General features: G+C 45.5%; 1 protein-coding gene across 1 annotated transcript in view; it reads left to right on the top strand.

The window, feature by feature from the left end:
- The window catches only part of dnah7 (dynein, axonemal, heavy chain 7), a 338,773-nt gene that overhangs the window by 190,783 nt on the left and 130,010 nt on the right, over positions 1-17,980 (top strand). The window contains 3 exon segments of the mRNA XM_067987762.1: positions 4,622-4,807; positions 15,620-15,783; positions 17,500-17,654. Coding sequence (XP_067843863.1) covers positions 4,622-4,807; positions 15,620-15,783; positions 17,500-17,654 — 505 coding nt within the window.

Here is a 17,980-nt window from a genome sequence, read left to right as displayed (position 1 = left end):
TTAATACCCTTGGTTCACAGAAATCTATCAATCTAAGATTTAACATTCACAATTGAGCTAGCATCAACTGCCGTTTGCAGAAGAGTGTTCCAAACTTCTCCCATCCTTTGAGTGTCGAAGCGTTTCCTAACTTCACTCCTGCAACTCCTGGCTCTAAATGTTAGGCTATGTCCTCTCGTCCCAGTATTCAAGTCTAGGAGACCTCCAAAAACAGTTACAAATGCATCAGCAGCCAGAAGCAATAATCGAGCAACTAACCTGTAAATCCTGCATGGTCCCTTTAATAGTAATGGTGGGGGGTCCTCCTGGCACTCTAAGACATGTTCAGATGGTCGCGGTTAAGACAGTGTGTTGAATGGAGCGTTAAGTTCCAAATGTGTCTCTCACTTTAAATCAGCATTGCACACTGATTGTATGCATTTTCTCCTTACTTTACATGCTGCCGGCGTTCATTATTTGTGCATGCGCCACTACCTTTATCAAGATGGAGTCCGGCATACGTCACGCTAGAATCATAGAATCATAGAATCATAGAAGTTTACAACATGGAAACAGGCCCTTCGGCCCAACATGTCCATGTCGCCCAGTTTATACCACTAAGCTAGTCCCAATTGCCTGCACTTGGCCCATATCCCTCTATACCCATCTTACCCATGTAACTGTCCAAATGCTTTTTAAAAGACAAAATTGTACCCGCCTCTACTACTGCCTCTGGCAGCTCGTTCCAGACACTCACCACCCTTTGAGTGAAAAAATTGCCCCTCTGGACCCTTTTGTATCTCTCCCCTCTCACCTTAAATCTATGCCCCCTCGTTATAGACTCCCCTACCTTTGGGAAAAGATTTTGACTATCGACCTTATCTATGCCCCTCATTATTTTATAGACTTCGATAAGATCACCCCTTAACCTCCTACTCTCCAGGGAAAAAAGTCCCAGTCTGTCTAACCTCTCCCTGTAAGTCAAACCATCAAGTCCCGGTAGCATCCTACTAAATCTTTTCTGCACTCTTTCTAGTTTAATAATATCCTTTCTATAATAGGGTGACCAGAACTGTACACAGTACTCCAAGTGTGGCCTCACCAATGCCCTGTACAACTTCAACAAGACATCCCAACTCCTGCATTCAATGTTCTGACCAATGAAACCAAGCATGCCGAATGCCTTCTTCACTACCCTATCCACCTGTGACTCCACTTTCAAGGAGCTATGAATCTGTACTCCCAGATCTCTTTGTTCTATAACTCTCCCCAACGCCCTACCATTAACGGAGTAGGTCCTGGCCCGATTCGATCTACCAAAATGCATCACCTCACATTTATCTAAATTAAACTCCATCGGCCATTCATCGGCCCACTGGCCCAATTTATCAAGATCCCGTTGCAATCCTAGATAACCTTCTTCACTGTCCACAATGCCACCAATCTTGGTGTCATCTGCAAACTTACTAACCATGCCTCCTAAATTCTCATCCAAATCATTAATATAAATAAATAACAGCGGACCCAGCACCGATCCCTGAGGCACACCGCTGGACACAGGCATCCAGTTTAAAAACAACCCTCTACAACCACCCTCTGTCTTCTGTCGTCAAGCCAATTTTGTATCCAATTGGCTACCTCACCTTGGATCCCATGAGATTTAACCTTATGTAACAACCTACCATGCGGTACCTTGTCAAATGCTTTGCTGAAGTCCATGTAGACCACGTCTACTGCACAGCCCTCATCTATCTTCTTGGTTACCCCTTCAAAAAACTCAATCAAATTCGTGAGACATGATTTTCCTCTCACAAAACCATGCTGACTGTTCCTAATTAGTCCCTGCCTCTCCAAATGCCTGTAGATCCTGTCCCTCAGAATACCCTCTAACAACTTACCCACTACAGATGTCAGGCTCACTGGTCTGTAGTTCCCAGGCTTTTCCCTGCCGCCCTTCTTAAACAAAGGCACAACATTTGCTACCCTCCAATCTTCAGGCACCTCACCTGTAGCGGTGGATGATTCAAATATCTCTGCTAGGGGACCCGCAATTTCCTTCCTAACCTCCCATAACGTCCTGGGATACATTTCATCAGGTCCCGGAGATTTATCTACCTTGATGCGCGTTAAGACTTCCAGCACCTCCCTCTCTGTAATATGTACACTCCTCAAGACATCACTATTTATTTCCCCAAGTTCCCTAACATCCATGCCTTTCTCAACCGTAAATACCGATGTGAAATATTCATTCAGGATCTCACCCATCTCTTGTGGTTCTGCACATAGATGACCTTGTTGATCCTTAAGAGGCCCTACTCTCTCCCTAGTTACCCTTTTGCCCTTTATGTATTTGTAGAAGCTCTTTGGATTCACCTTTGCCTGATCTGCCAAAGCAATCTCATATCCCCTTTTTGCCCTCCTGATTTCTCTCTTAACTCTACTCCGGCAATCTCTATACTCTTCAAGGGATCCACTTGATCCCAGCTGCCTATGCATGTCATATGCCTCCTTCTTCTTTTTGACTAGTGCCTCAATCTCCCGAGTCATCCAAGGTTCCCTACTTCTACCAGCCTTGCCCTTCACTTTATAAGGAATGTGCTTACCCTGAACCCTGGTTAACACACTTTTGAAAGCCTCCCACTTACCAGACGTCCCTTTGCCTGCCAACAGACTCTCCCAATCAACTTCTGAAAGTTCCTGTCTAATACCATCAAAATTGGCCTTTCCCCAATTTAGAATTTTAACTTTTGGGCCAGACCTATCCTTCTCCATAGCTATCTTAAAACTAATGGAATTATGATCACTGGTCCCAAAGTGATCCCTCACTAACACTTCTGTCACCTGCCCTTCCTTATTTCCCAAGAGGAGGTCAAGTTTTGCCCCCTCTCTAGTCGGGCCATCCACATACTGAATGAGAAATTCCTCCTGAATACACTCAACAAATTTCTCTCCATCCAAGCCCCTAATGCTATGGCTGTCCCAGTCAATGTTGGGAAAGTTAAAGTCCCCTACTATTACCACCCTATTTTTCTTGCAGCTGTCTGTAATCTCCTTACATATTTGCTCCTCAATTTCCCGTTGACTATTTGGGGGTCTGTAGTACAATCCTATCAAAGTGATCTCTCCCTTCTTATTTTTCAGTTCTACCCATATGGACTCAGTGGGCGAACCCTCGGATATATCCCCTCTCACTACTGCCGTGATGTTCTCCCTAATCAAGAACGCAACTCCCCCTCCTCTCTTACCTCCTGCTCTATCTTTCCTATAGCATCTGTACCCTGGAACATTGAGCTGCCAGTCCTGCCCCTCCCTTAGCCATGTTTCAGTAATAGCTATAACATCCCAGTCCCATGCACCCATCCATGCCCTGAGTTCATCTGCCTTGCCCATCAGACTTCTTGCATTGAAATAAATGCAGTTTAATCTAGACTTCCCTTGGTCTTTGCCCTGCTTTCTCAGACCATCTGTCCGGTCATGTTCTGTACACTCTCCCTTACTGCCTTTTGTTTCTGTCACCACTTTATTTCCCACTGACTTCCTGCATCGGTTCCCATCCCCCTGCCACATTAGTTTAAACCCTCCTTAAACTTGCGTGCACATCCAAGATGCCATTTTAACACCCTGGGAGGCCACGTAGCACGAAACATTCGGCATTAGATGGCCCAATTTCTAGCCCCTTATCCCCTAATACCCTCACCTAACAATCTCAGTTTGGAAATTTTCAGTTGACCTAGTCTCAACAGCTTTTTGGAGGAGAGAGTTCCAGATTTCCACTACCCTTTGTGTGAAGAAGTGCTTCCTGACATCACCCCTGACTGACCTAGCTCTAATTTTAAGGTTATGCCCCCTTGTTCTGGACTCCCCCACCAGAGGAAATAATTTCTCTCTATCTACCCTATCAAATCCTTTAATCATTTTAAACACCTTAATTAGATCACCTCTTCTATAATCTTCTATACTCAAGGGAACACAAGCCTAGTCTATACAATCTGTCCTCATAGTTTCACCCTTTTAGCCCCAGTATCATTCTAGTGACTCTGCGCGGCACCCCCTCCCAGGCCAATATATCCTTCCTGAGGTGCAGTATCCAGAACTGAACGCAGTACTCCAGATGCGGTCTAACCAGAACTTCATACAACTGTAGCATAAATTCCACCCCTTTGTATTCCAGCCCCTTGAGATGAAGTCTAACATTCCATTAGTATTTGAATTATTTTTAGTACCTGTCCACTAGTTTTTAGTGATTGGGTGGATACTTTATTGCAAAACTGCATTTTGTGAATTTTAAATGTGAATTTTGGCTGCAGGTTAAACATCTTTCTTGGGAACATCACTTACCTTCGCTGCTGTGAATGATTCGTTCACATTTACCACACTTTCCCATTTCTGGTTTTTCACATTTAACACACTGGATGATTATTTCATTAACACCTCTGCACATTCCGGTATCAGAGTTACTGATTGATCAGTATTTTTTCGTTGTTTTCACTTTTTGTTGCAATTTACAGCCACTTTTGACTCTTTTTGGCCACCTGTCATTAAATTTAATAGATTAATCAACAACCATTTTAACGGATCAGAAAATAAGCCAAATTCTCCACATTTTGTTGGTTTGTGACAGTGAAGGTTACTTGTTTCATAGGTTGATTTGTGCAGTAAAAAGCTGGATCGAGCAGAACAGCTGATAGGGGGGCTTGGTGGTGAGAAGACACGTTGGAATGAGACTGCCAAACGTCTAGGAGTACAATACACTAATCTGACGGGTGACATCCTGATTTCTTCTGGAATTGTGGCGTATCTAGGGGCCTTTACACCCATCTATAGACAGGTAACCTAAAAATAAAGCAGAGAAAGTGGATTTGTATAAGCATGGAATTTTTCATCAATCTTTCTGTGCATTGCATTCTTGTACTTTCTAACTCCAGTAGAATCATAGAAAGGTTATAGCACAGAACGAGGCCATTTGGCCCATCGAGTCCATGCCAGCTCTATGTAAGAGCAATCCAACTAGTCCATCTCCCCCGTCCTATCCCTGTAGCCCTGCAATTTTTTTTCTTTCAAGTACTTATCCAGTTCCCTTTTGAACGCCACAATTGAATCTGCCTCCACCACCCACTCTGGCAGTGGGTGGTGGAGGCAGTATCAACTACTCGCTGCATAAAAAAGATTTTCCTCATGTCACCTTTTGCCAATCACCTTAAATCTATGTCCTCTGGTTCTTGACCCTTCTGCCAATGGGAACAATTCCTCTCTATTATTCTGTCTAGACCCTTCATGATTTTAAATACCTCTGTTAAATCTCCTCGCAACCATCTCTGTTCCAAGGAGAACAACGCAGCTTCTCCAGTCTATCCACGTAACTAAAGTCCCTCATCCCTGGAATCATTCTAGTAAATCTTTTCTGCACCCTCTCTAAGGCCTTCACATCTTTCCTAAAGTGCTGTGCCCAGAATTGGACACAATACTCCAGTTGTGCTCGAACCAGTGTTTTATAAGAGTTCATCATGACTTCCTTGCTTTTGTACTCTCTGCCTCTATTTATAAAGCCTAGGATCCCGTATGCTTTTTGAATCATTTTTTCAACCTGCCCTGCCACTTTCAATGATTTGTGCACATGTACCCCCAGATCTCTCTGTTCCTGTACCCCTTTTAGATTTTTAAAATAACATTCTTTTAAGTAAAATTGATATACCAGAGGCAACATTTACCGTTTAAAGCATATTTTGATTTTAATACTAGTTTTAGTGTAGATATTTGCTATTCATAGGAGTCCACGAACAACATTTGTTTGAGGGTTTAAAACTATATAATTTAGACGTCCTTGCAATTTCCCAGTGCTTCTGTCAGTTCAGCATTTAGTCACCCATATAAAAGGGGCATCCTTGGCTGCCAGGGTGTGCTGTTCATGGAGTACATTCAAAATACCCTGTAGTAAGATTTGTAATAGCATTTAAAGCTATTTCCAAGTCTTTGTTTTTGATTTTTTTGTTTCTTTCCTGTTTCAAGTTACTCAGTCAGGAAGCTTTGTGTCAAGTGTTCTGGCACTGCCATTTTTTTGCACATCCATAATGTTACGACAATGTGGGTTGGATTCTGCTGTGAATTACTGCACTCAAAACTGCCACTGAAAAACTGCACCAAGATTATTCTCCCCAAAAATCACCAGTCGGGACTTTTGCTGCTAGCTTCACTCAGTTCTGCTCAAAGTACTACTTTGCATTGGGGACATGGATTTCCCCATGTGAATCTCTGTATTGTTATGTTATGAAAAGGAGGATTAGGATATGGAAGAGGCTAGAATGGAGGCTCTTAGAGTGAGACATCATAGAAGGCACCTCTTCCCTACATGTACATACCCACTCACCAGGATCTACTCACTAAAAAGCTCTTACTTAGACTTTTAAGACTTTGCTTCAGAAGACTGCAATTCCCTCTGGAGGCTATGGACAAATCTGTTAACTTAGAGTCATAGAGTCATAGAGTTATACAGCACGGATAGAGGCCCTTCGGCCCATCGTGTCCGCGCCGGCCATCAGCCCTGTCTACTCTAATCCCATATTCCAGCATTTGGTCCGTAGCCTTGTATGCTATGGCATTTCAAGTGCTCATCCAAATGCTTCTTGAATGTTGTGAGGGTTCCTGCCTCCACAACCCTTTCAGGCAGTGAGTTCCAGACTCCAACCACCCTCTGGGTGAAAAAGTTCTTTCTCAAATCCCCTCTAAACCTCCCGCCTTTTACCTTGAATCTATGTCCCCTTGTTATAGTACCCTCAACGAAGGGAAAAAGCTCCTTAGTATCCATCCTATCTGTGCCCCTCATAATTTTGTACACCTCAATCATGTCCCCCCTCAGCCTCCTCTGCTCCAAGGAAAACAAACCCAATCTTCCCAGTCTCTCTTCATAGCTGAAGCGCTCCAGCCCTGGTAACATCCTGGTGAATCTCCTCTGCACCCTCTCCAAAGCGATCACATCCTTCCTGTAGTGTGGCGACCAGAACTGCACACAGTACTCCAGCTGTGGCCTAACCAGTGTTTTATACAGCTCCATCATAACCTCCTTGCTCTTATATTCTATGCCTCGGCTAATAAAGGCAAGTATCCCATATGCCTTCTTTACCACCTTATCTACCTGTTCCGCCGCCTTCAGGGATCTGTGAACTTGCACACCAAGATCCCTCTGACCCTCTGTCTTGCCCAGGGTCCTCCTTCTATCTGATGACTTGCAGCCAACTTCCACTAGAAGATAACAGCGAATATCATTGAGTTGGAGAGGCGGGACCCGTCAAGGTTACCACTGCTTTGAATTTCTTTGTGACTGGACCCTCCTAGGTAGTATCTGGTGACTTTTGTCGCATTAATCAGGCAGTTGCTCAGAACTGCAGGAAGAAGGTCACTGATTCTCTGTTCAGGAGGACTGTACAATTTAAGAGAGAGAGCTATCCAGCTCTACAGACTAGCAGGGTTGCTACAGGTATTAAGAACAATTGATAGAACCTTTATGCCACTTAAAGCCCCATATGACAACCCCCTTAATTTTATGAATAGGAAAGATTTTCATCCTATTGTGCAATGCCAATCACTTTACCCTGCACATGTGCCAGATCCCAGGAAGCTGCCATGATGATTTCATCATGTGACAATTCACCACATCAGCCCTGATGATACAAAGACATGTCTCAGGATGGTTGATTGGTGATCCCCTGCTATCACCTGCAGCCATGGCTTATGACTCCAGTAAGGCTTCTGCAGAAAGGCCTTGATATTATAAGGGCCTTGATATTAACCCCACCATGACAAGCGGGAGAGGGTCGGGGGTTGGGGGGGGGTTAATGCAATAAATATGGGGAAGGCGACCCCAACATGCCACGCCGCCTTTTTTATAGCAACGGATATCATGGAGTTGGAGAGGCGGGATACTTAATTCATATATTTAAATTGGGCTCCTACAGTGCAAATGGGGGCTCGATTTAAAATTGACTGTTGCTGCCAGGGTTTTCCTGGCAGTGAAAGGGAGACAGGAGCTGCCGGCTCCAGAAGGTAAATGCCTCTTTCAGCACTCCTTGAGCTCCCCCCCGAATCTCCCCAGCCCCAATCGTCAGCCTCCACCTCCCAGACCTCCCGATCACAAACTCTCTCCCCCATCCTGAACATAGACTCTCTCCCCTCTCCTGATCGCGGGCTTACTCCCCCATCATGATCGCGGACACTCTTCCCCCTCCCGATTGCAGACTGTCTTCCCCCTCCCGATTACAGGCTCTCTTCCCCCTACCGATCGCGGGCTGTCTCCCCCCTCCTGATCGGGCTCTCTCTCCCTCTCCCCGATCGTGGGCTATCTCCCCCCTCCCGATTGAGGGCTCTCTGCCCGCTCCCGATTGCGGGCTCTCTGACCCCTCCCGATTGTGGGCTCTCTCCCCCCCTCCTAATTGGGCTCTCTCTCCCTCTCCCCGATTGTGGGCTCTCTCCCCCTTCCTGATCGCGGGCTCTCTTCCCCCCTCCTGATCGACGGCTCTCTCCCCCCTTCCGATCGCAGGCTCTCTCCCCCCTTCCGATCGCGGGCTCTCTTCCCCCCTTCCGATCGCGGGCTCTCTCCCCCCTTCCGATCGTGGGCTCTCTCCCCACTTCCGATCGCGGGCTCTCTCCCCACTTCCGATCGCGGGCTCTCTCCCCACTTCCGATCGCGGGCTCTCTCCCCACTTCCGATCGCGGGCTCTCTCCCCACTTCCGATCGCGGGCTCTCTTCCCCCCTCCCGATCGTGGGCTCTCTTCCCCCCCTCCTGATCGCGGGCTCTCTCTCTCCCTCCTGATTGCCGTGCCTCTCCGACCTCCCGATAGCTGGGACCGTCCCCATGGGCCTCCTGCCAATGGCGTCATCTCCTGCCTGCCGGCCAGGCTGTCCATTTGGCTGGCTGTAGGGCAGGAAACACAACAGAAAAATGTTAATGAGGTCCTGCCGATAAGTTCGGCAGGACCTCCATGTCCCAGGCCTTGCCGGGTTCTTCGGCCGTTTTCGGCCTCACCAACACCCTCCCTTACTCCCCGTAAATAATAGGGCCAGTGAGTCCATGCCACTAGAGGAAATATCATAGAACAGACAAGGAATTCTTAAGTCTCATTTTAGGTGTTGGATAAAGCCCTGCAATACAGCCCAGAGAAAGTCTCAAGAATTATTGAAGCTTGCTGGTTACTATGCAGTATTGCAATGAAGAAAGGTTCGCCGCTTGCAGAAGCTGAAGACAATGATGATGAAGTAGGGATGAAAGGATCTCCCTCCCCAAAGCGTGAGGAGGGTGTGGAACAGGAAAGCCAGCAGCCAGAAAAAGATGGACACAACCGATAGCTCAGTGAATCGGCAAAAAAATCACTTTGCACCCGCCTGTTCTCCACCCACATCCTCACAAAGTCCCTCACTGTAAAAGACCTCTGCCAATTCCCTTCATAAGACAGAAGTCTGCATTTCCCTTGCTACCTTTCAAACCTTTTACAATTGAAAACATATGCAAAACTGAACTCAGAACTCTATGTGCACAAGTCCTGTTTACTATACAGAATAACATTCTGAAAAATGCCAAAAATTTAAATAATTAAGTACAACTGCATCTTTATACCTTCTCTACCTTATGTGCTAACTAACTTACTTGCTTGAGCTCCTAATTTATTACTCCTATGAGGTTCCCTGAGTGAGATGTGGTTGAGTGATGGATGGCTGGGATGGTTCCCCTCAACCGGTAGAGCCCTGAGGTGACCCTCATCTCAAGGAAGCAGCTGTCCCAGAGGGATCAGCTTCCAGCAGTCTTTCTGTTGTAGTGGTAAGGGGTGCCGAGCCCATGTCTCCTTCATTTGAAGGCATTGGAGTGGGCCTTAAGGCAGCAGGCTTAATGCCGTTCACCTGACGAAGGAGGAAGCCTCCGAAAGCTTGTGGAATTTAAAATAAATTTGTTGGACTATAACTTGGTGTTGTAAAATTGTTTACAACTCTCTGGAGAGACATTGACATCTACTCCCATTCCTTGCAGCCCACTGGTTCTGGGCATAGACTCAGAGGTGCTACTGGTCATGCCAGTACTGACAAAATAACCAAAACCAGGTCTTGGAAACCATGTGAATGTGTCCAATTCAAAGCACCTATGGTAGCACTGTTAGCTGCCCCTCCAGAAGCCACCAGTGTCCTTCCGATCACAGTCTCCAGGGTGTGCAGGTAATGAGAAACTTCCCACAGTGTGTTGCAGATGAGGGTAGCAAACTCCTCCCACTTGTCCATCGCCTCAGTGATATGTGTGCAAACCATCCCTACTGCCTCCACATCAGATTGTTGTTCACTAATCATAGCTTTTTTGAAGACTAGGTACCCTTGGCTCCTTAGCCAAGGGCAGTCGTTTCTTCACCCTGTTGCACTTCCAGGTCCTTATTCTCACTAATGCTCAATGCTTTACCTCTTCTGACTCACTAGCTATGTCCTCCTATGTGGGTATCTCTGGGCTTGTACCCGTCCTGTCGTGCAAATAACAGCCCCAGGTGGTAATTACAGCAGATTAGTGTTAGATTCACGTGGGTGGTCAATATTATCACTGAACCGCTAATGCAAATTCAGCCCTGGGTTTACCTGCTTTAATGTCTTCTTACACTTATCCTTTTTGGAGGAAGAAGATGAGCAGCAATGAGGGGATGCCAGGCAGTTCAGGTCGCACCAGAGGCAGAATGCACCCACCTACTGGTACCCTCTGACTTGCGTTTATACGTGTACCTATCTAGCAATGACCTTGCAGAAGTGTCTACCCTGGCAGACAGCCAGTTGCAGATCTATGGCATCTGGTGCAAGGATACCGGCAGCTAACATATATTGTGAGGCTGGCCTTGTCAGTGGCTGCAGTGGTCAGCTGTGCTCTCAAATTCTCTCCCTCTTGCTTCCATGCTGCAATGCTATTCTATGCAAAAGGATGTTCTGGAGTGGCAAACAGGATCACCATACATGCTATGACATGCCCCACCTCCACCACCAGCTATCAGGGGATGGAACGTTGGTGCTGGTCCATCACATGGCAACAGACATGGTTTCCTGCGTCCACATTTATTATGCCAGCCACTTGGTTTTGCCAGGTATTTTTGTTGCCCAAACAGCCTTTCCAGGAATGAAGTATGCATTAACATTATTAGCAGCTTTACTATCTCCTTGGAACTCAGATGAACTCTCATGTCTTCTCAATTGCTAAAGATGCCTCCATGAAACTTGGTTTCCTCTTTTCTAGCAACTACTTTCCCCACACCACCCCATTCCCCCTCCACCTCCCCCCACTTCCCACCACTGTTAACCCTTTATAAAGGCCAAATCGGCCAGGATTGGAATATTATTGCCATATCTGGGACACTTTTCTTGTACCTCTCTCGCATTCCTGAACAGCATACAAATAAAAGCTTACAAGCCCCATTTTTAAACTCCTGCGGGGCGTGTGGATGTGGGTTAAAATATTGGCAGTTTGGCACTCACTGGAGCCCCAGACAGGCGAGGGCCTCATTAAGATTCAAAAGTTGGGGTCTGATGATGTAATTCAGACCCCAACCACATTTTAACCAGCAGCTGCGAGGTCTTTACCTAGTGCCATCTCCCCAGGGAAACCCGGCGCCAAGGAACAGCAGGTCCAGAAGAGGGCTGAAAAGGTCAGATATTTTATTTTTTAAAGGTTTTCTTGGGGACCAGGAGGATGAAATATTTGAATAGAATATTATAATAAATAGATGACACTAGTGAGAGAGAAGGAGACATGTTAATAAAAAGATAATATGAATGACCTCTGACAACGGTAGCATAGTGGTTATGTTACTGGGCTAGTAATCCAGAGGCCTGGACTAAAATCCAGAGTCATGAGTTCAAATCCCGCCACGGCAGCTGGCGAATTTAAAATTCAATTAATTAATTAAATTCAATTAATTAAATAAAAAAATCTGGAATTAAAATACTAGTATCAGTAATGATGGCCATGAAACTACCGGATTGTCGTAAAAACCCATCTGGTTCACTAATGTCCTTTAGGGAAGGAAGCCTGCCGCCCTTACCCGGTCTGGTCCATATGTGACTCCAGACCCACAGCAATGTGGTTGATTCTTAATTGCCCTCTGAAATGGCCCAGCAAGCCACTCAGTTGTAAAATCTCGCTACGAAAAGTCATAATAAGAATAAAACCGGACGGACCACCCGGCATCGGACCACTAGGCACCGGACACGACAACGGCAAAACACCAAGCCCAGTCGACCCTGCAAGGTCCTCCTTACTAACATCTGGGGACTATGTGCCAAAGTTGGGAGAGCTGTCCCACAGACTAGTCAAGCAACAGCCTGAAATAGCCATACTCACAGAATCATATCGTTCAGCCAACGTCCCAGACTCTTCCATCACCATCCCTGGGTATGTCCTGTCCCACCGGCAGGACAGACCCACCAGAGGTGGCGGTACAGTGATATACAGTCAGGAGGGAGTGGCCCTGGGAGTCCTCAACATTGACTCTGGACCCCATGAAATCTCATGGCATCAGGTCAAACATGGGCAAGGAAACCTCCTGCTGATTACCACCTACCGTCCTCCCTCAGCTGATGAATCAGTCCTCCTCCATGTTGAACACCACTTGGAGGAAGCACTGAGGGTAGTAAGGGCACAGAATGTACTCTGGGTGGGGGACTTCAATGTCCATCACCAAGAGTGGCTCGGTAGCACCACTACTGACCGAGCTGGCCGAGTCCTGAAGGACATAGTTGCTAGACTGGGCCTGCGGCAGGTGGTGAGCGAACCAACACGAGGGAAAAACTTACTTGACCTCGTCCTCACCAATCTACCTGTCGCAAATGCATCTGTCCATGACAGTATTGGTAGGAGTGACCACCGCACAGTCCTCGTGGAGATGAAATCCCGTCTTCGCACTGAGGACACCATCCAACGTGTTGTGTGGCACTACCACCGTGCTAAATGGGATAGATTCAGAACAGATCTAGCAGCTCAAAACTGGGCATCCATGAGGCGCTGTGGGCCATCAGCAGCAGCAGAATTGTATTCCAGCACAATCTGTAACCTCATGGCCCGGCATATTCCTCACTCTACCATTACCAACAAGCCAGGGGATCAACCCTGGTTCAATGAGGAGTGTAGAAGAGCATGCCAGGAGCAGCACCAGGCGTACCTAAAAATGAGGTGCCAACCTGGTGAAGCTACAACTCAGGACTACATGCATGCTAAACAGCGGAAGCAACATGCTATAGACAGAGCTAAGCGATTCCACAACCAACGGATCAGATCAAAGCTCTGCAGTCCTGCCACATCCAGTCGTGAATGGTGGTGGACAATTAAACAACTAACGGGAGGAGGAGGCTCTGCAAACATCCCCATTCTCAATGATGGCGGAGTCCAGCACGTGAGTGCAAAAGACAAGGCTGAAGCGTTTGCAACCATCTTCAGCCAGAAGTGCCGAGTGGATAATCCATCTCAGCCTCCTCCCGATATCCCCACCATCACGGAAGCCAGTCTTCGGCCAATTCGATTCACTCCACGTGATATCAAGAAACGGCTGAGTGCACTGGATACAGCAAAGGCTATGGGCCCTGACAACATCCCAGCTGTAGTGCTGAAGACTTGTGCTCCAGAAGTAGCTGCGCCTCTAGCCAAGCTGTTCCAGTACAGCTACAACACTGGCATCCACCCGACAATGTGGAAAATTGCCCAGGTATGTCCTGTCCACAAAAAGCAGGACAAATCCAATCCGGCCAATTACCGCCCCATCAGTCTACTCTCAATCATCAGCAAAGTGATGGAAGGTGTCGTCGACAGTGCTATCAAGCGGCACTTACTCACCAATAACCTGCTCACCGATGCTCAGTTTGGGTTCCGCCAGGACCACTCGGCTCCAGACCTCATTACAGCCTTGGTCCAAACATGGACAAAAGAGCTGAATTCCTGAGGTGAGGTGAGAGTGACTGCCCTTGACATCAAGGCAGCATTTGGCCGAGTGTAGCACCAAGGAGCCCTAGTAAAATTGAAGTCAATGGGAATCAGGGGGAAAACTCTCCAGTGGCTGGAGTCATACCTAGCACAAAGGAAGATGGTAGTGGTTGTTGGAGGCCAATCATCTCAGCCCCATGGCATTGCTGCAGGAGTTCCTCAGGGCAGTGTCCTAGGCCCAACCATCTTCAGCTGCTTCATCAATGACCTTCCCTCCATCATAAGGTCAGAAATGGGGATGTTCGCTGATGACTGCACAGTGTTCAGTTCCATTCGCAACCCCTCAGATAATGAAGCAGTCCGAGCCTGCATGCAGCAAGACCTGGACAACATCCAGGCTTGGGCTGATAAGTGGCAAGTAACATTCGCACCAGATAAGTGCCAGGCAATGACCATCTCCAACAAGAGAGAGTCTAACCACCTCCCCTTGACATTCAACAGCATTACCATCGCCGAATCCCCCACCATCAACATCCTGGGGGTCACCATTGACCAGAAACTTAACTGGACCAGCCATATAAATACTGTGGCTACAAGAGCAGGTGAGAGGCTGGGTATTCTGCGGCGAGTGACTCACCTCCTGACTCCCCAAAGCCTTTCCACCATCTACAAGGCACAAGTCAGGAGTGTGATGGAATACTCTCCACTTGCCTGGATGAGTGCAGCTCCAACAACACTCAAGAAGCTCGACACCATCCAAGATAAAGCAGCCCGCTTGATTGGCACCCCATCCACCACCCTAAACATTCACTCCCTTCACCACCGGCGCACTGTGGCTGCAGTGTGCACCATCCACAGGATGCACTGCAGCAACTCGCCAAGGCTTCTTCGACAGCACCTCCCAAACCCGCGACCTCTACCACCTAGAAGGACAAGGGCAGCAGGCGCATGGGAACAACACCACCTGCACGTTCCCCTCCAAGTCACACACCATCCCGACTTGGAAATATATCACCGTTCCTTCATTGTCGCTGGGTCAAAATCCTGGAACTCCCTTCCTAACAGCACTGTGGGAGAACCGTCACCACACGGACTGCAGCGGTTCAAGAAGGCGGCTCACCACCACCTTCTCGAGGGCAATTAGGGATGGGCAATAAATGCCGGCCTTGCCAGCGACGCCCACATCCCGTGAACGAATAAAAAAAAACAAAACAGTAGGTTTACTTTCCATAACTTTCTGACAGTGAGAAAGTATGGTCAGAATTACCTTGTATGTGAATTTAAAAGGTATTTTGTCAATATATATTATAACTGCAAACGACCATTGATTTCTGAACATGGAATTTCCTACATTCTTTCATGGTAATTTTACCAACAATGGTAAGGTAAACTCTAAAGTCTGTAGTTCTCTGGCCTCCACTCAGTGCCTCATCACAGCCTGAGATCAAGAAATTGGCAGTGAGGGGATGGATCTGTGACCCCCCTTACTATGAATCATGGACTTGTGTTCCAATAGGATCTTTGTTTCAATCTTCTTACTCTTAAAATAAATATTTATGAAAATCTGTCAGTTTAAATAATCTCGATTTCTTTGAAGCAAAGCAACCATTATTTTTTCATTCATATTTATCTCTATCTGTTGTACACACGTTTCATCCTTACTACTTTCTGTACATAGTCTTCAGATACTCATCTTAATAATGGCTTCTGGTATATTGTAGCAACAAGCAGAAAAATGGGTGCAACAGTGCAAGGCAATCTACATCCCATGTTCTGATGATTTCTCTTTGACAACTACTTTGGGGGATCCTGTAAAAATTCGAGCTTGGAATATTGCTGGATTACCTTCTGACAGTTTCTCCATTGACAATGCTATCATCATATCGTAAGTAGCAAACAGGTCATTCATGACCAATATAAACAGTAGTACAAATGAAACCTTTAGGTTAATCATATATGCTTGAAGATTGCTTTCTAGAATTTAGTAATAGCAGTTGCCCAAATAAGATCAAGCTGTTTCGGGATTGGAACTTATCCTTGCAGAAGTGTGATTTGCTTTAAACAAATTGGCTGGTGTTTCCTCCACATTTGTGTCCAGATACACCGGTAATTTGGGCGCAAACAAATTACGTGGCTTAAAAGAACTTGGAATTTTGGGTGTGAGTTACACACGTCAATACGCCCAAGTCTCCTTGATCTTTTATGACAGTCCATCAAACCTTCTGTCTGAATGAATCTCTGCCCACAAAACTAGCCACACCTCCAACTCTCAAATGCATGTATCCTTCAATTGCACTAGTTTGGAGGTCCCTCAACATTGCGACCAGATTTTCAGGCGCAGCAGCAAACAAAATCATTTTTCTGGTCTTTTAATTGCAATTTTTTGAGTGTTTTTTTTAAATTATCCTCACTGAGACCTGCTCTGTATTTTCTGTTTCTTTTAATGCATTTTTGTGGCATAAGTATGACACATCAAATTTGAAAAGTTTTCTTAATTGCAGGTTTTTAAACATGCTGTGCTTGATGTACATAAATGATGGCTAAATGAGTTTAAACTTAAATTTTAAGACTCAAAGAAGCAATATACTGGTGTGAGTTTGGCATTCCTTGGGCCCCGATTGTTACGGTGATTTGTGCTGCTTTATATCCATTTTAAGTTTGGACGTATTCTAATGAGATTAGGAGGCTACTTGGGTGTAATTTGTCATCAGCAAAATGGTGGCAGCTTTGGGTGCAACTTCCGGGTTGCACCCACTGAGGAAACACCAAGGCCATTGGACGTATCACATAATGAGACTTGAAGTTTTGTATATAATTACAGTAGATCTTTGTTCTTACAAACATTTATTGGAGCATTTTGCTGCACCAGCTTTCATCTTTGTTAATCATACTCCACATATCTTGGGTAAGATATTTAATCCACCAAAAATCAAGTGACTTTTTCTTTTGAATGTTCATGATGTTTCTTTCATTAACCTATATCAATACCTAGACAACAAGCTATTTTCAATTCATTTGATCTCTCTGTTCCACCTGTGGTCTTTACCATGTTCCCATCTGTATTTGCTGCACATTTGCATTTCTTGCTGTTACCACAACATTTAGCTTACCTGTGCAACATGAAGTATACCTTCATTCAAATAATGATCTCTATACCTAAAGGTGATTGAGTAACCCACCAAGTCTAAATCCTGGCATTTTTATTATTTTTGCTATAAACTAGACACAGAAGGCATCAAGGGGAATGGGGAGAGAGCGGGAATATGGTATTGAGATAGAGGATCAGCCATGATCTTGTTGAATGGGGGAGCAGGCTCAAAGGGCTGAATGGCCTACTCCTGCTCCTATTTTCTATGTTTCTATGTAACTGCTCTGTTTTCACTGTTAGTTTGCTAAATAGATCCCTCAAAGTAAAATTATCCTCACAAAACATGGTGAAGATTGGATTTTGTTCTATTTTTTAAAAAGTATTTGAAGTATTCATAAAATCAACCTATTTTGACACTGCTAGGCTATTTTCTGTAAAACTTATATTCATATCACTTCCACTTCATAACAAATCACACTTTTAATGCTGTATAAAACTTTTGACTTCTTGCAGGAATGCTCGAAGGTGGCCACTGATGATAGATCCTCAAGGTCAGGCAAATAAGTGGGTAAAAAATATGGAAAAAGCCAACAGTCTTCATGTAATTAAGCTCAGTGACTCTGACTTTGTGAGAACTTTGGAAAACTGCATTCAGTTTGGCACTCCTGGTAAGTCACGGATATGCAGTTTGTAAGCACCGCCTAAAGGAAGTGCAATTTACCATAAAGGAAACTAGCTTCTAAACCATACAGTTGAATTGACACAAGAAAATAACTGGACTATTGTCTTGAATTGTATTCTTTCAGTATTTATTTCAAACTATGCATATAAGACATGTTTGTTAAAATCACCCTGCCAAGTAGCACAGAACTGCACAGTGTTGGCAATACAAATACCGTGGTGAGCAATTGGAAGGTTAAAATATTGGAAAGAATTATTCTTAAGCTACTTTATTTTCATTTGGAAAGACAATAGTTTAAAAATAAATGTCAAC

This window comes from Heptranchias perlo, chromosome 7 (assembly GCF_035084215.1).
Source record: "Heptranchias perlo isolate sHepPer1 chromosome 7, sHepPer1.hap1, whole genome shotgun sequence".
Classification (NCBI taxonomy): domain Eukaryota; kingdom Metazoa; phylum Chordata; class Chondrichthyes; order Hexanchiformes; family Hexanchidae; genus Heptranchias; species Heptranchias perlo.
The sequence above is the reverse complement of the archived record's forward strand: the minus strand, read 5'-3'. Positions and strand labels throughout refer to the sequence as shown.